The sequence below is a fragment of the Nicotiana tomentosiformis genome, chromosome 5 (genome assembly GCF_000390325.3).
Source record: "Nicotiana tomentosiformis chromosome 5, ASM39032v3, whole genome shotgun sequence".
NCBI lineage: Eukaryota > Viridiplantae > Streptophyta > Magnoliopsida > Solanales > Solanaceae > Nicotiana > Nicotiana tomentosiformis.
This window is the reverse complement of record NC_090816.1, coordinates 22,224,282-22,249,454: the sequence shown is the minus strand read 5'-3', so window position 1 is coordinate 22,249,454 and position 25,173 is coordinate 22,224,282. Positions and strand designations below refer to the sequence as shown.

The window sequence follows — 25,173 nt, the reverse complement described above, 5'->3', positions numbered from 1 at the left end:
TGTTTATTTGTTATCGTTTTGTGATTTAATTAATTTGTTATTTTTATCCGGATTAGATTATTTATGTGCTAAAAAATAAGTAAAAAAGATATATTGTTATTTTATGAATAATTATTGTTATATGTGATTTTATTGTTGTACGTATATTAATATGTGACTTTATTGTTGTTTAGTGCTCTTTAATGTTATATTTTGGCCCTTAATTGTTATGTAGTGCCCTTTAACGTAGTAAAACTGATAATAAATTTTAGCTAATGGTAGTTGACTTTGTTCATGGCCATTTAGAGTAGTGTTACTGTAGTGTTTTTTAAAATTCCGTTGTGTAGAATAAAAACTAGGTGCTCTCCTTAACAAACTCGGATATAACACTCAATTATAAATTTAATATATCAGTAGATAATTATTAAATATTAGATAGGAATCATAAAATAATCATTTGCCGGGAACTTTGAGCAAAATATGAAAGTTAACAAACAAATCGTTACAAAATAAATAAATTCAATAGTATTTACTATTAAGTTTGTAGTATTTTTTTATATGATTAATTATTGAATAATTACTCATTTATCTTAGTAGTTATTGAAATTAATCATTTAATTATCTGTTAACTCCAAAAATATCTGAAAAAATAATGATAGTTCAAACACAAAACCTCTCAAATTTTAGTCAGCAAATTTAAGAAAATAACATAAAAACAAAAATATAGAAAATTTGTCAAACTAAGTATACCCAAAAATAGCTGAGTAAGAAACAAAAATATAAAATAATAAACTAACATATTAAATAATGTAATAAACTAACATATAAAATAATAATATAGAAAATATATCAACCTTAGTAATAATATAGTAAAAATATCGACTAAATATTAATATAAAAGATATAGCAATATATTTAAAGGTGTTAAGCAATTAAAAAAATACTTTAATTAATATTGTTCAATTTACAGACATCGTCATGGAGGTTCTCCATGTGCATCCCGGACCTGCATCTCGAGAACTACTGTTGCTACAGGGCAACCATAGGTCTTCTCACATCTGGGATGGGCAGTGTCTATCCGAGACATTTTATCCCAGACGTATAGACGATATGTGGGAGTTCATTAGGGACCACCCACTCCATCCCCATATAGTTAGACGTCTTCAGGATATGTGTTTTTACATGATCATAGAGATCGGATGGTTGCAGTTCGACTGGACGTTGATCACGGCTATGATAGAGCGGTGGCGACCGGAGACACACACATTTCATCTATCCATCGACGAGGCTACCATCACGCTTGAGGACGTGGAGGTTCTTTTTGGGCTGCCGGTTGATGGATTACCTGTAGCTTACCCGCATGCTCTTAGAGACTATAAGGGAGTGGATTACCTGCATATGTTACAGCGGCTCACCGGTTTCCAACCAGCGGAGCCGACTGCATTGATTGGGGCCAGTCGATTGCATCTGACGCTCGTCCGACAACATCTGGCGGCGATGGATGCGGAGATTACCGATGATTCACCGCCGGAGGATATCGACTGGCACACGAGATTGTTGTTGTTGCTGATGTTTGGTGGTGTACTGTTCCCGAACACTTCGGGAAACCTAGTCAGTTTGAGATTTCTACATCATCTGGAACGGCTAGATGATTTATCTGGTTACAGTTGAGGTGTAGCTGTTCTAGGTTACCTGTATAGGCAGATGTGTCGGGCGTGCATGGGCACCCAGAGAGATATTGCCGTATTTTTACCGTTGCTGCAGGTGAAAACATAGTCAATTCTTTTCATGATTATAACATACATAGTAAAATAATACCTTAAATATTACTTCCTTAATCTATATTAGGTTTGGGCCTGGGAGCGATTCCTGCAGTTCCAGCCACCTCTACCATCAATCACTCCGATTACATGGATTTGTTAGAGGTGGGTTGATAGGCGAGGCTACAGATGCAAGGTCGAGGCTCGCCATCATCTCCCCTATTACAGAGATTTCTTGGATTTACTTAAAGGCGCGCATATACATATATACTTAAGTTTACTTGACCTGGCTTTATATGTGTTGCGTTTACTCACGATTCATGTATTTAATAAATAGTTCGTATGGAGGCCATACAGCGACGCGCTCATAGCTGGTTTGCCTGATTACTGCTCCCGCAGCCGAGCTATGTAGAGCTCTTCTGTCCCACTGATATGTCTTGATATAGTCGAGTATCATGCCACCGAGTGAGTCCTTCGCCAGTTTGGTCGACCGCAGCTTGTTCCTATTCCGCCCACTTGGCTTAGGACACATTACCAGCTTGTAATTCAGCTCCATTGTTGATCGCAGGCACGACCATTACACGACAGGAGAGGGATCAGTATTTTCCTGATCCCCCAAAGCCATCGACAGTTGCCGATGATTGTTCGACATGAGAGGTGCATAGTGGGCGACGACTGAGTTATGGCTCATCACCGAGGGATGTTGAGGAACTTTCACACACTTCATTTATTCTAGTGCACCTCGATATTCCGACAGAGCATTGTGGCACTACTTATGCGCAGGTTTGTTTGTATTACTATTATTTTTATTTGTTTTTATCTCATTGATTAGTCAGTAATATCTAAAGTGTTTTTATTTTTTTAAGGACGTCGACATCGCCCTTCACGGAGGACACATTATGCGATACTAACATGCCGAAGATGCATGATTTTATTCAGGAGCTCGCTGAGTCCATGGTATGACCATTAAAATTTTTTGCTAACACGTACATTAGTAATTTATATTTCATATACTAAAATATCTTATTATTCTGTAGGTTACTGTTGTCCCGCCGGTCACTTCTACTGAGTCTGCCAGCCTTAGCAACGATCATGCTGCAGCGCATCCTCCGATAAAGAGGCGATGTGATGAGGATGATCCTGATAGCGTAGTCGAGCGAGATGGGATGCGCCTCAGGCCAGCCAATGCTTTAAAGCATACATGTTGTGGGACACATTGACATTTATTATTATTTGTATATATGATATTGACGAAGAAGATGTTGACAAAGAAGATGAAGACAGAGACGATGATGGCGAATGACAATTGTTTTTTTATTTCTTGGGTTGTATGTTAAATTGTTGTATTGAATCTTTAATGCTAAATATCAATTTAATTTAACCCCGTTGGAAACATAATTTTATTTCATACATTTTGCAAACTGAACATTTACATACATTTTGTACAACAAAATTACTGCAATAAAACTATACGTTTATCCTTGATAATTGGGCACATTGGATGAATTTTCACCTGGAGCTGAATTACCACCGCTTCCCAAACCAGCTGAAGGACATTTACGGTGGTATTGCCCTGTTTGGGAACATATGCCACATTTACGCGCATAAACGGTATCACCAACATCCATTTGGTTCCGTATACACGTTCCTTTTTGCACTTGCCGTTGACACACACAATCCTTGTTACACACCATTTTAAATGGTTTCGACAACCAATAATGCTCAACACCAACTGGCTACAACTGTCCACTATAGGTGTTTAAGTATGCAGCAACACTATATTCTTTATCAACATACCTCGTTGCCGCGAAGCCTTTATGTTGAAAGCACTTCATGGCATGTGAGCATGGAAAGTGATAGATTGACCATTTTCCACAAGAGCATAATCTTCTTGCTTCATTGGCGGTGTGTGTATTATTCCCGCGGTTGTGATGCAGACCAGTGCGAACTTCAAAAATGTTTTGCTCGCTGCAATACTGCAAAAATGAATGCCATTGTGCTCGTTTCCTATATTTCTCAAATCGTTTCATTGGTTGTGGCATAAATTCAACACCCTTTTCCATCAATGATGATGCACTTCTAGATATTTCAATAAACATCTCTGCCATCTGCTTGAATGGCATCCGCACCATGGTAGTGACATGCAATCCACGTGCAGACTTCAATAACCCATTGAAAGACTCTGGCACTTTTGTAGTCAGAATTTCCCATATTCTACCACCACCCGCATGCAAATTCCACTTGTCAAGCTCATGTCACATCAACCAACGATAGGCTTCTGGGTCTTACTACATAATCAATTCCATTTACCTCCTGAATTTACACTCTTGGTGATCTATTGCAGCCACCCACATTAAATCATGTAAGTCCTTGTTCGGATAAGCCCTCTAAAAGTTGGCCTTCAAGTGCCTAACACATTAACTGTGGTAGGCTGTCACAACCCCAATTCACCCTCCGTAGGATGTCGTGATGACACCTAGTCTCTAAGACTAGGTAAGCCTAACAATTTGCGGAATAACAAAATAGAAATCTGAAACTCAAAATCTCAACAGATGAAATAAATATAAAAATGCAAATCAATAATTACAACTCCCAAAACCCGGTAGAAATAAGTCACAAGCTTCTAAGAGAAATACTATGTGTCTTTATACATCAGAGTCTAAAGCGAATAAGGAAAAATAACATAACAAGGATAGAGGGGGACTCCGAGGTCTGAGGACGCTGACAGATATACCTTGAAGTCTCCTAGTACAGGCTATCTAACTAGTATCTGGCCTGGTAGGAAGAACTTGGATCTGCACAAAAAAGATGTACAGAAGAGTAGCATGAGTACACCACAACGGTACCTAGTAAGTGCCAAGCCTAACCTCGGTAGAGTAGTGACGAGGTCAGGTCAGGCCTTACTGAAAATAATAGGAAAATAAGGCAACCAATGTAATAATATAATGAAATGATTGAGAAGTGAACAACGAAAATTTACAGAAAGATAACAACACAACAAATAGAGGTAAACAACATGGGCATTCCCGAGGTATTCGCCTCGTAGTCCCAAAAGTAAATATGCAACAGAGGGTACTCCCGAGTAAATGCCTCGTAGTCCCAAAAGTAAATATGCAATAGGGGGTACTCCCGAGTAAACGCCCCGTAGTCCCAAAAGTAAATATGTGATAGGGGATCTCTCAAGGAACCGCCTCATAGTCCCAAAAGTAAATATGCAATGGGGAGAATAACTAAAGGAACAACGAGTTACGGCAAGAAATCCTACAGTTAGAGACTGAATTCAAATCAAGGAAAGCAGGTAATTTATCTAAGCATGTTGCACAAAATTTAAAGTAAGAGTTAAGGCACATAGACATGCGATACCAGGCTAAACATGATCACTACATATGCTAAGGCAACTGAGTTAAGGAATTTAAAAGAAGACAACTCAGCAAGAACCGAAATTTCCAAATTTAGCCTATGTACGCACTCGTCACTTCGCGTACACGGCACTCACATATCACAATCTATAACAACAGTACCAAATCCTATGGGGATTTCCCCCACCCAGGGTTAGACAAGTCACTTACCTCAAATCTCGCTCAATCAGACAAGTAGTATGCCTTTCCCTCGATTTTCCAACTCCGATCGGTTCGAATCTAGCCAAAATAATTTCATACTATAAATATAACTACAAGAAATAAATTTAAATAATGAAACTATGAATTTAGCAAAGAATTGAAAATTCAGCCCAAAAGGTCGACCCGGGCCCACGTCTCGAAATCGGGTAAAAATCATAAATTCTGAACACCCGTTCAACCACAAACTTTCCTCTAATTTTCACCCCAAATAACTAACTAAATGATGAAATTAAAGATATAATCATGGAAATTAACCCAAACCAGGTAAGAATCACTTACCCCAAACACCCACGTGAAAATTTCTCCAGGAATTGCCTCCCACCGAGCACCCAAATCAATTTTTGTGTTATGAACTCAAACCCCCGTTTTGGAACTTATAATTCTGCCCATGTGTTTCCTTTTTCGTGAACGTAGAACTTATAATTCTGCTTGCTTCCCCAAAGCCTTTTTCGCGAATGCTAGGCTCCACTCGCAAACGCGATGCCTAACTGACCCTTAGCTTCGCGAACGCGAAGACCAAATGCGTGAGGTCCCAGCCAACTCCTCTCTTCTTCGCGAACGCGACCGACCTCTCGCATTCGCGATGCACCACCTGCCCAGCCCTTCGCGAACACGGCTCTCCTTTCATGTATGTGAAGGAAAATTCTTCACCTGCCACTAGTTACCCTTCATGAAAGCAGGACTCCCTTCGCGAACGCGAAGAAGGAAACCAGAACTGGACACCAAAAATTCTTCAGCAGTCTTCCAAGTCCAAAATTGATCTGTCACCCATACGGAAACCACCTGAGGCCCCCGAGACCTCAACCAAGTATACCAACCAGTCCTAAAACACAATACGAACTTAGTCGAGCCTTTAAATCACATCAAACAACGCTAAAAACATGAATTGTACATCGATTCAAGCCTAATGAACTTTAAAACTTCAAACTTCTACATCCGACGCCGAAACCTATCAAATCAAGTACGATTGACCTCAAATTTTGCACACAAGTGATAATTAACATTACGGACTTACTCCAACTTCCGGAATCGAAATCCAACCACGATATCAAGAAGTTCACTCCCAGTCAAACTTTCCAAAAATCATCAAATCTCAACGTTCGCTAATTGACACTAAAATGACCTACGACCCTCCAATTAAACATCTGAACAAGCTCCTAAGAACAAAATCACCCTACGGAGCTATTGGAAGCGTCAAAACTCCATTCTGAGGTCATCTTCACACAATTCAAACTACGGTCAATACTTAGAACTTAAACTTCCAATTTAGGGGCTATGGTCCCATTTCACTCCGAAACCAAGAACAAATCCTCCCGGGAAGTTACGTAACCACAAAATGAAATAGAGGGAGCAATAAATAGGGGTTCGAGGCTAATACTCACAAAAAGACCGTCCGGGTTGTTACATCCTCCCCCTCCTAAAACAAACGTTCATACTCGAACGAGTATAGAAACATACCTGAAGTGGTGAAAAGATGAGGATAATGGCTGTGCATATCATGATCGGACTGAAAAGTCGCCTCCTCGACCGGATGACCCCTCCACTGAACCTTCACTGAAGTGATGTTCTTTGACATCAACTTTCGAACCTGCCTGTCCAAAATGGCCATCGGCTCCTCAACATAAGATAGATCCGTGTCCAACTGGACTGGGCTAAAGTCTAACATATGAGACGGATCGCCGTGATACTTTTGGAGCATGGAAATATGGAACACTGGATGAACTGCAGAGAGACTAGGTGGTAGTGCAAATCTGTAAGCCACATCTCTAACTGTCACGACCCAAACCGATGGGCCGTGACGGGTAACTGATACCTTACTCAACCGAGTACCAATGTAACGTATCTTTCGTATCATACTACCATAGATAAATGATCCGAAAAGGTTGTCGTGAGATAACTAGAATAAAACATGAGGGAATACTCGACAGAGGATGACCCAACATGATATACTGACTTATACATATGACATACACGCCTATAAGGCCGATGTAATCCTTTGTATACTCAAAACATAGGCCGACAAGGCCATACGAGTATCCATATACATGACATTTGTCTACAATCCTCTAAGAGTACATAAATATCATAAAGGTAGGGATAAATCCCCGCCATACTAATCAATACATGTATAAATCATACTGACCAAATAGGCAACTCCGGAGAAAGTGGAGTGCACCAACACCTTCCGCTGAGCTGATAGCCTACTAGGAGGACTCTCAACCTGTCTATCAGGATATGCGGGCATAAAATACAGCGTCCCGAAGAAAATGGAACGTCAGTACAAATAAAGTACCGAGTATGTAAGGCATGAAAGTAGTATATAAAAGACACAAAATAAACATGGAGTAAAGAACTCGACCTGTAATTCTGAATCGCTCTGTGAATCATGAAAAATTTATAATATCATGCATGTGCGTATAATTGTCATACCATGCATAGGTATATGCGTACATAACGTCATCAAGCCTCTGAGGGCATCCCATCATATCACCTTAGCCACTGTGGGCGAAATTATCAACGTATACCAGCTGATCAGGTGGTGGTGCGAATATAATGCCATAACCTTTCCCCATATCCCATATACATATAATATACGTGTATATAACGCCATCTGCCATGGGTCAATATACACGTATAAATGAATGCAATGAATAATAAAGTAAGTCAATAAGATCTCTTGGAATGTCAAAAGATCAATATGCCTTCGGATTAACTTTAGCAACTTACGTATTTTTCTGAGACCCATGAACAGAAGATATAATAATAGGACACATGGGGGAATCAAGAACATAGGCACTCCTAGTGCTTCTATGAATAAAGACATTTATAAAAGTTGCGTGTTTGCTCATTTCGTTTGTATTGTATGGTTCATGCCAAAAAGAAAGAAGGGATAACATTAAAATACCTTAACTCCATTTAGTCCTTAATACCTTCCAAGCAATTCTTCAAACAAATCAAATCAATCTACCATAGCATAAGGAGATTCAAAATCAGTGTTGAGTAAAGGCTAAGTCCGCAACTTAAACTAGTAGCTCGTTTATGTAAATTTGGTCAGCATCTCCCATGTAACAAGAGCCTCCTCCAATACCATATAACAACAACAATTACCAGAACAATCCATCGATACATAATTATCAATAACAAGAAACCATATAACAATAACAAGTCACAACTACTTCACGACGAGCGGCAAGCTCCGATTGGAATTCGTATACCTCTTATCACCCCTTATAGACTTCTTAATTTAACTTTACAATATAATTAACATTATAATGAAGTCATTAATCAATGATTACAGCTTTATATTATATATCTATAACAAAAAAATAATAATCCACAACTCCAATTATCCTCAATTAGCAAATTTATTCACTAGTTCATGTCTAGTCCATCCATTTAACTTAATCAATGTCAAGATAACCTTAAGCACATGCAAGAACACAATATAATTACCTCCTACAGTGTATACAAGTCTAAACCCATGTTATATTTAGCTTATACCATCCCAACATACCCCAATCACTTCATACCCAAAACGAAAACTATAGTAGTGTCAAACACCCTGAAAATGTTACAAAGAATGACTAATCCACTATTTCGCCATTATGTGGTGTTTCTCCGCACTATTTATCCTCCAAAAAATCCATTAAATATCTGAAAAATATACAGCCCAAAAGCAACACGAAATAACCCACAAAACAGTCCACTACAAGTCAAATAACTCGAACTCACGGCTTCCGATCACCGTCCCGTAAGTTCTAACTATTAGTAAATGAATTTATCAACCTTTCTTGATATTTAAAAGCTTAAATACAGAAATCAGGCATTTTCTTAACTATTACATACCTTCCAAAATCCAAACTACAAAGAAAAAGAGAGGCGATATAGCGATACTTACGTCGTAGGGATCGTTTTAATGTTGTCGCTACTTGATTTCGTGCCCGTGATGATAATATTGTTTGAAGTAATTGTAGAGAGCTTAAGGGTAAGGTTAGGGGTGATATTTGGCCGTGATCTCTGGGAAAATAGAGAAATAGATGAGATAAGGGATGTAAATATCTTATTTTCTAAAAAGTCAAAAAGGTGCTACTCGGCACCCTATCATTGGCCCTTCTTCATACGCTTATATATTTTTATCCGAATGTCATATGAATGAACGGTTAAGAGCGTTGGAAACTAGATTCCAAGCCCTTCAATTTGGTATATAATATGTCCCAAAAGACCTCATATAATACACAAAATGTATTGCTCAAAATTCTTCATTACAAGGCAAATTCTTAGTCGGTTTTTGCGTAACTTAAATACGATTTTTCCCAAACTTTATATTTCATATCCAAACATCATATATAGTTATATAATGACTTTATAAATCATGATTAACAAGTCTCATATTCATCTTAACTTACTTAAGACTTCGGTAAACCTTTCTTATCCTTGTAAAAGGATTTCGTCCTTTTTGAGCTTATATTAGGTAATCCTATAATGACAGTGACATCTGAAGTACGGGGTGTAACAACATGTCCCCTTAGAAATATTTGTCCCCAAATGATAACTCTTAAAGGCTTGAGAAAATGGGACGTAACATCATTAAATCACTTTATATAATTTCAAAGAGGATCTCATTTTCAAGCTTACATCAATTGACTTACGACGTACTTCACAAAAACATGGGGTGTAACATCATCCCCCCCCCTTTGGAACATTCGTCCTCGAATGTTGACTAATGCACTTATCATTATCATAACCTATGGCTCTTATGAATACTTTAATATTGTCCTTTGCCACCTAGGCAACTATTCTATGAATAAATCTAAAGGCCGGGGCATTCCCCCTTTTAGGCCTCTTTCTCACGCCACGACTTGTGGTCAGAATTCTTCTAATATCGTAACTATTGCTACCTTCTATCATGCAGTTTGTATGACTTTGTCCTTGTATGTGCGCCTATGCAACTATTCTCTCATTTTCCTCCATCTTTTAGCCAATCTCTAGGCCTCACTTTGTGAACATATACAGGACTATGACAAGCTGTCCCTCTGGGCATCTATAGGTATAATGAAGTTCTTCACGTGATACTTTATTGAATGTACCACTATTGCTATATTTTGTTTCCTAGCCTTGGTTATATGTCATTATGGCTTTAGTGCATCTAGGTAGGTCATACCGTACTATAACACTTACTTCGGTTGATTATTACCGAGGTCTGCTACCAAACTCTGGGTTACTCTCTCACTTCTTATCCCATATGTATAAATCTAAGTCCTTTAATGCTTCCTTATTATTGTTCATCTAAAGAATGGCATCATAACCTCCTCTTATACTTTGGAATTTTTATCCATTTATTGTTGATTCACCTTAATGTTGATATATATCTACCACTGATAAATTGAGACCTCTTACGTAATACATTGTCATTAGGGCTCACGTCTCATCGGGGAACATCTAAAGTGATTTTCCTGATCCACCTAGGGGTAATACTATACTTCAATAACCGTATTTCATAGCATCCCGTCGTGATTCATCTTATATGGGTATTCTAATCCCATGCAATTCATGAAATCCCTTTTCTGAAAATTATTGAAACGCCATCCTCTTATCTATCACCATTACACCCTTATTCTACTAACAGGACAACATTTCATCTCTTCTAATTACTCATATTCTTAGACTCATCTGAGTTCCTTTAGACTGTACCGAGCTTTCTATAACTTATGGAAACCATCAACTCTCTTGTTTTGATAGGATTAATCTCGAGGCCTTACCTGTTCTTGTCACCTTCTCACTCGCCTTTTCATACCCTTACTCTTATATACCTAAAACCTTGTCGCTCTATCATACTTTAGCTTGCGACCTACACATATCTATTTATACCACTCGCAATCTTCCTTTAAATTGCTAGAACCATAGATTTCCTTTCGTGCCTTCTCAATTGTCATTAAATGTAAGCAATGACTTTTCCTGGTCGGTCTGCCACTTGTTGCATGAATACTTGGTTCATCTTAGTGCCCACATATGTTGGAATTCCATGCAACCCATATGATCTTGAATATCACCTTTTGATTTTTTTTCTTCTTCCCGTTCATTAGCCACGATAGGTGCCACTTTCTTATTGAGTGCATACAATGTTGTAGTGGGATTGATGTTACAAGACCATTTCTTCTTTATGTCACTATGCTTAGGTGGAAGCCTTCTTCTTTATTTCTTCAACTAGTCTTTTTTTGTAGTACTTAAGGAGACCTTCTGGCTCTTGTAAAGTTGGAAGCTTGTTATATTGTATACCCGAAGGAATTTTTGATGTTCTTACTCGCCTACAAATATCCTTAGTTACATACCTCTGTGCCCTTGTGCTCGTAGGGTTACTTCTGAACTCAAATTTTGATTGTCTCCTTAGTGGCACCCTCTCTTATTTCTGTAACACTTACACGGTACCTTTAATTACTCCAACTCCAATATGAATATTTCTCAAGGGTTACGACGTCATATCTGTGAGACTGAATTCACTATGTTAGGGTTCACTACATCTATCTTGCATGATCTATTTATTAATTCCTGACTTCTTGTCTAGCCATAACTAGGCTCTTCCTAAATCAACTATAGACTACTCGTTGGTCCATTCTCATATCTATATTTTGCGTAACCCCTCTTGGGTTATGTCCTCTGTATTAACTTACCTCTCGTACGGGCTCCTTATGTATCAAGTGTTCATTCCTACTTATTTATCAATATCATCGGATGCAGAATCCTTACTGCTTCTCCCCGGCATCATGCTTGCATAATGTTTTGGAGTCATATCATATATGTAGGATCTGAATAGATATAATCTCATTTCTTTCATCTTTTAACAACATATTTCCTTTACTATTCCATAGTTACCACTTTATCTTTGGCATTTTTTCCCCACATCTTCACTGACATCTTACTCACCTTGCGGTAAACCTTCTATACCGGGGCTAATTGAATTTCTTACGCACAAGGGTGACACTTAGTGTAACTGGCACACTTAGTCCCTTAAGCTTAACTCTGCTCACTGTGCATGCTTTAGGGAAGTGTCTTCCTGAATTTATTCCTTTGTTATCCATTCTATTATTTTCAGAATGCTCTCACGATGTTGACTATTATAAAATCCTTCGGTCCCTAATTCATGTTCAGTTTATCTTGTTCACCAGCCCATACTGATTTTTATTACTCTGGGGGTCTAACTTTTCCTTCTGGTAATCACGTTGAAGTCACCAACTCATTTCTCGAAATGGGGATATGACTTTATGGCTTATAATCTTTTATTGCCTCAAGGCATGTCACCTCTTATCTCTTCCTTCACTTGACTATACACTCTATCATCCTATCATATTTTGATTTACTGTTATCACTCACTTATCACATCTTACTCATGATGCTTCATTTACTCTCTTCTTATTCTTCGGCTAATATTTTTGTCTATCACTTTATTCTGAAAACTTCAACAAAACATTCTTTCACTTTTAGCTCCCCTTGCTTCATCTCACTGGCTCTTCGGGATGCCTAACATTCTTTTTTACTAGGGGCTGGAGTCATATAAAGGTAAATATTTATCCCCTCTAGGATCCCACTGCCTATCTTCTGAAATTTCTGAATAGTCTAGTATTCATATCTGACTGTACTATTCTAGAGTTCACCATCTGGGTGTCTCACAAGGAGATATATTACCACATTTTCGCTATCCTTCGAAAATGTTACCACAATTTTGGGTTACTCTAACCCAGCTTGATCTTGATATCCCATCCTTCTCTTAAATTATATCTGTCAGCTCCCATAGGGCATAATTGAGATGGGTGTGGTCAATTGTATATATCTCCATTACTGTTGAGAGTAACTCAGAATGCTTATATTTCTCTGTCTGAATTGCAAATACTAATAATCTTCATTAACTAGGTACCTCATGCCCTTCTTCATCTTGCTTCTTTTACTTGCCAAAACTTGTATCTACATTCTGATTCTCTTATTTCTTTTTACCATACGAATGGATAGATATTCTTGCCTTAGGGCTTCTTATCAAGAAGCTTACACATCTTAGTACACACATGATCTGCTGAAGACCTCACATTTACTCATCATAAGCATGATGCAAAATCGAGTTCCTCTGACTCAACTCTTCCGCAGCCACATTCAATCTCTTGCCAACTGTCTTTCTGGATATAGGTATCGTTGTATTACGAATAAAATAAAATTTAGGTGTTTGAATTCTTACAACTGAGCTCTACCACACGATCTAGAGGAAGAAGAAAGAGTGATAGTCCTAAATGCCCTGTAGCCTCCTACTTATAAGTGTGGTGCACAACACACCCATAAACAAGACTCTACTAGACACGGCTTGTAGACTCCCTTGGACAGAACTGCTCTGATACCACTTTTGTCACGACCCAAACCGATGGGCCACGACGGGCACCCGGTACCTTACTCAACCGAGTACCAACGCAACGTATCTTTCGTATCATACTATCATAGGTAAATGAGCCGGAAAGGCTATCGTGAGATAACTAGAATAAAACATGAGGGAATACTCGACATAGGATGACCTAACAGGATATACCGACTTATACATATAAGGCCGACGTAATCCTTTGTATACTCAAAACATAGGCCGACAAGGCCATACAAGTATCCTTATACATGACATTTGTCTACAAGCCTCTAAGAGTACATAAATGTCATAAAGCTAGGGACAAAGCCCCGCCATACTAATCAATACATGTCTAAATCATACTGACCAAATAGGCAACTCCAGAGCAAGTGGAGTGCACCAACACCTTCCGCTGAGCTGATACCCTACTAGAAGGACTCTCAACCTGTCTATCGAGATCTGTGGGCATGAAAGGCAGCATCCCCAGGAAAAAGGGACGTCAATACAAATAAAGTACCGAGTATGTAAGGCATGAAAGTAGTATATAAAAGACATGAAAGAAACATGGAGTAAAGAACTCAACCTGTAATTCTGATTAGCTCTGTAAATCATGAAAAATTTATAATGTCATGCATGTGCGTATAAATGTTATACCATGCATATGTATATGCGTACATAACGTCATCAAGCCTATGAGGGCATCCCATCATATCATCTCAGCCACTATGGGCAAAATCATCAACGTATACTAGCTGATCAGGTGGTGGTGCGTATATAACGCCATAACCTTTTCCCATATCCCATATACATACAATCTACGCGTATATAATGCTATCTGGTCATGGGTTAATGTACATGTATAAATGAATGCAATGCATAATGAAGTAAGCCAATAAGATCTCTTGGAATGTCATAAGATCAATATGCCTTCGGATAAACTTTAGCAACTTATGTATTTTGTCTGAGACCCATGAACAGAAGATATAATAATAGGACACATGGGGAATCAAGAACATAGGCACTCCTAGTGCTTCTATGAATAGAGGCATTTATGAAAGTTGCGTGTTTGCTTGTTTCATTTGTATCGTATGGATCATGCCAAAAAGAAAGAAGGGATAGCCTTAACATACCTTAACTTCATTTAGTCCTTAATACCTTCCAAACAATTTTTCAAACAACACAACTCAATCTATAAGGAGATTCAAAATCAGAATTGAGTAAAGGCTAAGTCCACAACTTAAACTAGTAGCTCGTTTATGTAAATTTGGGCAACATATCCCCTATAACAAGATCCTCATCCAATATCATATACCAACAACAATGACCAGATCAATCTATCAATACATAATTATCACTAACAAGACACCATATAATAATAACAAGTCACAACTACTTCACGGCGAGCGGCAAGCTCCGATTGGAATCCGTATACCCCATATCACCCCTTATAGACTTCTTAATTTAACTTAACAATATAATTAACATTATAATGAAGTCATGCATCAATGATTCCAGCCTTATACCATATATCTATACCAAAGAAAAATAATACATAACTCCAATTATCCTCAATTAGCAACTTTATTCACCAGTTCATGTCTAGTCCATCCATTTAAATTAATCAATGTCAAGATAACCTTAAACACATGCAAGCACACAATACAATTACCTCCTACAGTGGATGCAAGTCGAAATCCATGTTATATTTAGCTTACAACAGCCCAACACACCCCAATCACTTCATACCCAAAACGATAACTATAGTAGTGTCAAACACCCTGAAAATGTTACAAAGAATGACTAATCCACCATTTCGCCATTATGTGGTGTTTATACACACCATTTCTCCTCCAAAAACTCCATTAAACAGCAGCAAAATAGACAGTCCAAAAGCAATTGACTTACGACGTACTTTCATGTGGTGTTTAACTTACTTAAGACTTCGGTAAACCTTTCTTATCCTTGTAAAAGGATTTCGTCCTTTTTGAGCTTACATTAGGTAATCCTAGAATGACAGTGACATCTGAAGTACGGGGTGTAACAACATGTCCCCTTATAAATATTTGTCCCCAAATGATAACTCTTAAAGGCTTGCGAAAATGGGATGTAACATCATTAAATCACTTTATATACTTTCAAAGAGGATCTTATTTACAAGCTTACATCAATTGATTTACGACGTACTTTCACGTGCAAAAACATGAGGTGTAACACCAACCCTCACAAGAATCTCAAAAGGCCCAATATACCTAGGGCTAAAATTTTCCTTCTTCCCGAACCTCATAACACCCTTCATGGGCGAAACCTGGAGCAAGACCCGCTCCCCAACCATGAATGCAACATCGTTGTCACGACCCAATTTCACATATAGGTCGTGATGGCGCCCAACACTACATCTAGGCAAGCCAACTAGTAATTTAAACCCATATTCAATTCTTTAAAATTAACCGAGTAATTAAACTCTTCTTACTTGCAAGAAGTTAGATAATATGAAAAGATTTAGTAAATTAAAATAACCAAGAACAAAATTTAAATCCAAATATTCTACTAGTGTGTGTGCCATGACCTGGTGTCACAAGTGTATGAGAATCTAGTAGATTATACAAAAATTAAAAAAAAAACTGTCTGAAATGAAATAGACAGAATAAAATTCCCAAAATAGGCACTAGTTGCTGCAGAGCAGCTCAGAAAGCAGCTCACCACTAAGCCTCTGGATAACGCGGGTGCGCGCCGATAGGTCCAACGATAGCACCTGTCTCAGGTCCTGCACACAAAAGTGCAGCAAGTATAGCATGCGTACGTAAAAACATGTACCCAGTAAGTATCAAGCCTAATCTATGAGAGGTAGATACGAGAGGTCGACTTTGACACTCACTAAGAGTCAATAATAATAACCTTCAAATAATAATCGAGAGGTCGACTTTGACCTTCAAATGCAGCAATTTCCAATCTATTAATTAAATTTACAAGTTACAGTTAAAATATCAAGGTATCGTGTAATTATTATTATTATTAGGCACGATTTCTGCCGAGGTCGTACGGCCAATCCAGAGTGTCATGTACACTGCCGAGGGACGCGCGACGCGATCCATAGATGCATCTATACTGCCGAGGCGTTCGGCCCGCTCCACAAGAAAGGAAGACATTTTTTTATGTACCTCCGGAATGAGAGTATATTTATTATAAAATTAATTCGAGAGGATGAGCAATTTATTTTAACAATTAATTAATTTAAACAGAAAATTAAGTATATATTAGATTTTCATCTTTTACTATCATTCCCTAAAATTTCACAATATAGTTCAAATAATTTAATTAAATAAAGGATATAATTTACGCACATAATTCATGCTTTGAGTCCTAAACTACCCGAACTTTAGCATAGATAGTAGCTACATACGGACTCTCGTCACCTCGTGCGTACGTAGCCCCCACAATTAGTAACAATTATTAATTTAATCACCTATGGGGTAATTTCCCCTGACATGATTATACAAGAGACTTACCTCAACTTGCTCCAATTTAAACCACTAGTAGGCCTTTTCCTTGATTATCCAACTATGTATGGCTCGAATCTAGCCAAAATAATTCGATACAATCACTAAAAATTATAGGAATCAATTTCATAAGAAAATACTACATTTTAAATAAAAATCCAAAATTAATTCAAAAATTATCAGTGGGGCCCACGTCTCGGAATCCGACGAAAGTTACGAAATATGAACGCCCACTCAATCACGAGTTTACTCGTACCAAAATTACTAAATTCCGATAACAATTCGGCCCTCAAATCCTCAAATCTAATCCAAGAGGGGTTTTCAAAATTTTTCAACTTAATTCACCAATTAAATGATAAAAACAGTGATATATTCAGGTAATTTAACCAATATTGAGTTAAGAACACTTACCCCATTGTTTTCTCTGAAAATCTCCCAAAAATTGCCTCAATCCGAGCTCCAAATCGGTAAAAATGGAAAATTGGATGAAGTCCCATTTTCAGAACTTAAACTCTGTGCCCAGTGATTTCTTCTACGCGATCATGAACTTCTTCACGCGATCGTGTAGCACAAATTTTTGCTGCCCAAAAATAACCATACGCAATCGCAAACAATGCCATGCGATCGCGATGCACAAGATTCCAACTCTACGCGATCGCATCCCTCTTCACGCGATCGTATAGAGCAAATGTGTGGCCCATATTCCTCTCAAGTTTCCCCTACACGATCGCAAAGACTACCACGCGATCGCAAACACTGCCACGCGATCGCGATGCACAGACTGGCCCAACCTACGCGATCGCGGTTGACCTTACGTATCGCGAAGAACAAAATCAACACTGCCTCAACTAAGCCTATGTGATCGCAAACTATCTCACGCGATCACATAGAACAAAGTCACCTCTACCCAAGTTACACTACGCGATCGCAGACGAACTTACGTGATCGTGTATAAGGAAATCAGAAGAAAAATACCAGTAGCTATCAGCAATCTCCCAAAAGCCAAAAATGATCTGTTAGCCGTCTGAAACTCACCCGGCCCCTCGGGATCTCAACCAAATATACCAACAAGTCCTAAAATATCATACGAACTTAGTTGAAACCTCAAATCTCATCAAACAACGCTAAAACCACGAATCATACTCCAATTCAAGCTTAATGAAACTTAAAATTTCTAACTTCTACATTCGGTGCCGAAACCTATCAAATCAAGTCTGATTGATCTCAAATTTTGCACACAAGTCATAAATGACATAACAGAGCTATGAAAATTTTCAGAACTGAGTTCCGACTTCAGTATCAAAAATTCAACTCCCCGGTCAAACTTCCAAACTTAAATTTTTATTTTAGCCATTTCAAGCCTAATTTAACTACGGACTTCCAAATAAAATTCCGAACATGCTCCTAGGCCCAAAATCACCATATGGAGCTATTGAAACCGTTAAATTCCAATTCCGGGGTCATTTTCTCAAAATGTTGACCGAAGTCAAACTTAACATTTTAAGGCCAACTTAAGGAACCAAGTGTTCCAATTTTAAGGCCATACGGGGAGTTTTATTTAAGGGAACGGTGTTCTAAAAGTCTAAATAACTGGTTGGGTCATTACAGTCGCGGACCTTCCAATCTGGATAACTCTTTTGTTTTGACTGTGTTGTACGAAGTCGATCTTGAATCAATTTAACCTTTTCCAAAGTATCCTGAACTAATCTGTACCCAATAGTCTAGCTTCATCTGGCTCAAACCAACCCACTGGAGACCGACACCGCCTACCATACAAAGCCTCATACGGTGCCATCTGAATACTCGACTGATAACTGTTGTTGTAGGAAAACTCCGATAGCATCAAGAACTGATCCCAAGCACCACTAAAATCCATCACACACGCACAAAGAATATCCTCCAATATCTAAATAGTGCGCTTGGACTGTCCGTCTGTTTGAGGGTGAAATAGTGTACTCAACTCCACACGAGTACCCAACTCTCGTTGTACGACTCTCCAGAACCGTGATGTAAACTATGTAGCCCGGTCAGAGATGATAGATACTGGTATGCCATGAAGCCTGACAATCTCGCGAATGTAAACCTGAGCCAGCTGCTCCTAAGAGTAAGTAGTAACCACAGGAATGAAATTAGCTGACTTGGTCAATCTATGCACAATCACCCAAACTGCATTGAACTTCCTGTGAGCAGTGGAAGCCCAACAACAAAATCCATAGTAATCCGCTCCCATTTCCACTTTGGAATATCTAACTTCTGAAGCAATCCACCCGCCCGCTAATGCTCATACTTCACCTTCTGACAATTTAGGCACCGAGCGACATACTCCACTATGTCTTTCTTCATTCGCCTCCACCAATAGTGTTGCCTCAAGTCTTGATACATCTTCGCGGCACCTGGATGAATGGAGTACCGTGAACTGTAACCCATTTGGAGAATCAACTCACGCAACCCATCTACATTGGGCACACATAGCCTGCCATGCATCCGTAGTACACCGGCATCTCCAATAGTGACTTCCTTGGCATCATCATGCTGAACCGTATCCTTGAGGACAAGCAGATGGGGGTCATCATACTGACGCTCCTTGATACGATTATAAAGAGAAGACTGAGAAACCACACAAGCCAAAACTCGACTCGGCTCGAAAACATCCAATCTGACAAACTGGTTGGCCAATTCCTGAACATCCAAGGATAAATGCCTCTCTGCTATTGGTAGATATGCTAAACTTCCCAAACTCTTCGCCTTGCGACTCAAGGCATCAGCCACCATATTGGCCTTCCCGGGATGATAGAGGATGGTGATGTCATAATTCTTAAGCAACTCCAACCACCTCCGTTGCCGCAAGTTAAGATCCTTCTATTTAAACAGATGTTGTAGGCTCTGATGATCGGTGTAGACCTCACAAAGGACACCATGTAAATAGTGCCGCCAAATCTTCAAGGCATGAACAATAGCTACTAACTCAAGGTCGTGGATAGGATAGTTCTTCTCATGCACCTTCATCTGTCTAGACGCGTAGGCAATTACCCTACCGTCTTACATCAACACCGCGTCGAGACCAATGCGCGATGCATCATAATACACCGTATAGGACCCCGAACCAGTAGACAATACCAACACTGGTGTTGTAGTCAAAGCAGTCTTGAGCTTTTGAAATCTCTCCTCACACTCCTCGGTCCACCTGAACGGAGCACCATTCGGTGTCAATTTGGTCATAGGTGCTGCAATAGACGAGAAACCCTCTACAAATCGACGGCAATACCCCGCCAAGCCAAGAAAACTCTGGATCTCCATAGTTGAGGATGGTCTGGACCAACTCTGCACAACCTCGATCTTCTTCGGATCATCCTTGATCCCTTCACTCGATACTATATGACCTAAAAATGCCATTAAATCTAGACAGAATCACACATTGAAAATTTTGCATGTAACTTCTTTTCTCTCAAGGTCTGAAGCATATCCTCCCGACTCCGGGAGTATACTAGAATGTCGTCAGTAAACACAATGATGAAAGAGTGAAGATAGTGCTGAAATATACTGTCCATCAAGTGCATAAATGCTGATGGGGTGTTGGTCTGCCCAATAGACATCACATGGAACTCGTAATGACCGTACCGAGTCCTAAAAGCAGTATTCGGGATACCTGGCTCCCGAATCTTCAACTGATGATAGCCTGAACACAAGTCGATCTTAGAGAACATTATGGCACCCTAAAGCTTATCAAATAGGTCATCAATACGTGGTAGTGGATATCTGTTCTTCACTGCAATCTTGTTCAACTGGCGATAGTCAATACACATTCGTATAGAACCATCCTTCTTCTTCACAAATAATACATGAGCACCCCAAGGTGACACATTGGTCCGAATAAAGCCCTTATTGAGCAACTTTTGCAGTTGTTCCTTTAACTTTTTCAACTCTGTTGGGGCCATACGATAAGGTGGAATAGAAATGGGATGAGTGCCCGTTAACCAATCAATGCCGAAGTCAATATCTCTGTCGGGTGGCATGCTCGAAAGATGTGTCGAAAATACATCTGCAAAATCCCTCACTACCGGAACTGACTCGACGATAGGAGTATAAATACTAACATCCCTCACATAGGCTAGATATGCATCACACCCATTCTCAACCATTCGTTGAGCCTTAAGAAAAGAAACAACCCTGCTAGGAACATAATCTAAGGTACCTCTCCACTCTAGCCATGGTAGACCTGGCATAGCCAACGTCACCGTCTTAGCGTGACAATCAAGGATAGCATGATAGGGAAACAACCAGTTCATGCCTAAAATAACATCGAAATCCACCACACTGAGCAATAATAAATCAGCTCTGGTCTAAAAACCACTGATAATAATCAAACACGACCGATATACACGGTCCATAACAATAGAATCACCCACGGGTGTAGACATATAAACAGAAGAACTCAGAGAATCACAGGATATGCCCAAATATGGGGCAAAATAAGATGACACCTAGGAATAAGTGGAGCCTGTATCAAATAAGGCTGATGCATCTTTATGATTCCATCATAGTAGGAAGGGCATAGTATCTGACATGGCCTCCCTATCTAGGGCGACCTCAACATGTCCTACCTCCACCTTTAGTTGGTTGTGCAGGTGGGGTGGTAGCTGGTGTTGTAATCATAGCCTGAGGACCCGATGGAGCACGCGGTGCCTGAGTAGTCTGTGAAGGTGCACCCCTCCTAAGTCTAGGGAAATCTCTCACCAAATGACAAGTGACACCACACTCAAAACAAGCTCTCGAAGGACGTGGCTACTGTGACTGGCTCGGGCCTGATCGACTGGACTGACCGTTGGAAGCACCCTGTGTAGGAGTATCTTAGACATTAACGGTGCATAATAAGGATCCTGGGGCCTAGGAGTGGCGGGAATATCGCTGGCGGCTGGAAGTGCTGAATGAACAGGGCGACTCCTATAGCCCCTACCCTGACGAGCTACAGCTGGGGAACATACTCCCTCAAGAACATATCTGAGAACTGAGTCCAAGTGAGTGAAGCTGTCTCAGCCAAACTACCCAACTCATATGCTTGCCACCACTGGTAAGCCGCTCCTCTAAGCTGAAACACAGTGAAAGAAACCCCACTAGTCTCCACAATACCCATAGTACGGAGGATACAGTGGCACTCCTTAAGAAAACTCTGGGCATCCTCTGACGCCAAGTCACTGAAAGTAGGAGGGTGGTACTTCTTGTACCTCTCGATCCTGAGCTGCTCCACCTCAGAAACTATTGCCCTAACCTCGGGCTGAACTGGAGCTACTGGCTGCATTGATACGACCTCTGGAACCTGGTCGACCTGGACCCACTGCTCTAGGGTACCGACGACAGGAGTCTGTGCACCTCCCCCGTCCTGAGATGTGGCAGGAGCAAGTGGTATCAATCTTGTCTGAGCCAAAGTGCTGAAGATGCCCAGAAACTGGGCTAGAGTCTCCTGAAGGGCTGGTGCAGAAACAACCATCTCAGGTGCCAGCCCTCCAGCTGGAGCTACTGGTGGCTACTCTGTAGTAGCTCGTGCGGGTGCTCTGGCTGCACCACATGGGCATCCTCGACCTCTACCCGGCCCCGACCTCTCGCAGCTCTAGTAGGGGCCGCGGGAGTCTGATCATCCGATCCAGCTGTACATGTCCTCACCATCTATGAGAGAATATAAAGACAGAAGTTTAGAGTCCGAAGTCAAAATCTCGCACGATAAGGAATCAAAGAAATTTAAACTTTTCCTAACAGTTCCATAGCCTCCCGAAGATAAGTACAGACGTCTCCGTACCGATCCGCGAGACTCTACTAAACCTGCTTGTAACTCTTAACACCTATGAACCAAGTCCTCTGATACCAACTTGTCACGACCCCAATTCACCCTCCGTAGGATGTCGTGATGGCACCTAGTCTCTAAGACTAGGTAAGCCTAACAATTTGTGGAATAACAAAATAGAAATTTGAAACTCAAATCTCAACAGATGAAATAAATATAAAACTGCAAATCAATAATTATAACTCCCCAAACCAGGTAGAAATAAGTCACAAGCTTCTAAGAGAAATACTCTGCGTCTCTATACATCAAAGTCTAAAGAGAATAAGGAAAAATAACATAACAAGGATAGAGGGGGACTCCGAGATCTGCGGACGCTCGCAGATGTACCTTGAAGTCTCCGTGTACAGGCTATCTCACTGGTATCTGGCCTGATAGGAAGAACCTGTATCTGTACAAAAATATGTGCAGAAGAGTAGCATGAGTACACCATAATGGTACTCAGTAAGTATTAAGCCTAACCTCGGTAGAGTAGTGACGAGGTCAGGTCAGGCCCTATTGGATATAATAGGAAAATAAGGTAGCCAATGTAATAATATAATTAAATGACTAAGAAGTGAACAACGAAAATTTACAGAAAGATAACAACACAGCAAATAGAGGTAAACAACATGGGTGCTCCCGAGGTATTCACCTCGTAGTCCCAAAAGTAAATATGCAATATGGGGTACTCCCGAGTAAACACCTCGTAGTCCCAAAAGTAAATATATGACAGGGGGATCTCCCGAGGAACTACCTCGTAGTCCCAAAAGTAAATATGCAATAGCAGGGGGATCTCTCGAGGAACCGCCTTGTAGTCCCAAGGGTAAATATGCAACGGGGGGAATAACCAAAGGAACGACAAGTTTACGGCAAGAAATCCTACAGTTAAAGACTGAATTCAAATCAAGAAATGCATGTAATTCATCTAAGCATGTTGCACAAAATTTCAAGTAAGAGTTAAGGCACGTAGACATACGATACTAGGCTAAACATGATAACTACATATGCTAAGGTACCTCGGTTAAGGAATTTAAAAGAAGACAACTCGGCAAGAACAAGAATTTCCATATTTAGCCTGTGTACGCACTCGTCACCTCGCGTACACGGCACTCATATATCACAATTTGTTACAACAGTACCAAATCCTAAGGGGATTTCCCCCACACAGGGTTAGACAAGTCACTTACCTCAAATCTCGCTCAATCAGTCAAGTAGTATGCCTTTCCCTTGATTTTCCAACTCCGATCGGCTCGAATCTAGCCAAAACAATTTTATACTATAAATATAACTACAAGAAACAAATTTAAATAATGAAATTGCGACTTTAGCAAAGAATTGAAAAGTCGACCCTGGCCCACATATCGAAATCGAGTAAAAATCACAAATTCTGAACACTCGTTCAACCATGAGTTCACCCATACCAAAATTACTCAAATCCGATACCAAAATCTGGATCAAAACCTCAAAATTTGGTCTAAGAACTTTCCTCCAATTTTCACCCCCAAATCACTAATTAAATGATGAAATTAAAGACATAATCATGGAAATTAACCCAAACTAGGTAAGAATCAATTACCCCAAACACCCACGTGAAAATATCTCCAGGAATCGACTCCCACCGAGCTCCCAAATCATTGTTTGTGTTATGAACTCAAACCCCCATTTTTGGAACTTATAATTCTACCCAGGTGCTTCCTTCTTCGCGAACGAGGAAGCTTCCACGCGTTCGCATAGCACAAATCTGTTTGTTGCCCCAAAGCCTTCTTCGCGAACGCGAGGCTCCACTCGCAAACGCGATGACTAACTGACCCTTAGCTTCGCGAATTTGAGTTATATAAAACTATAAAATAAAAGTTAAAGATATTTTTTGAAAATAATAAATATTGTTCTCATTTAGCTAGCTCAATAAATAAAGATATCATATACCATAAAAGATTTTCAGATGCCTTATTTGTGATTTAAAAAGGACTTATATGAAAATTTGAAAATTAAATCTTTTGATCTTCTAGTGTAATGATCTGATCGTTCGTTTTGAGTATTTCAGCCTCGTTCCCCCATTTACTGCTCAATTTGTGCTTTACAATTGTTATATGACTTGCCAGGGTAATTGGTTCAAGTCCTATGAGGT

General features: G+C 39.7%; 1 protein-coding gene across 1 annotated transcript; it reads left to right on the top strand.

Annotated features, from left to right (window-relative positions):
• Positions 1 to 957: 957 nt before the first annotated feature.
• LOC138892014 (serine/threonine-protein phosphatase 7 long form homolog) lies at positions 958 to 1,650 on the top strand. The gene has a single exon (XM_070175705.1). It carries the CDS (start codon positions 958 to 960, stop codon positions 1,648 to 1,650), a length of 693 nt encoding a protein of 230 aa, XP_070031806.1.
• The last annotated feature ends 23,523 nt before the right edge of the window (positions 1,651 to 25,173 follow it).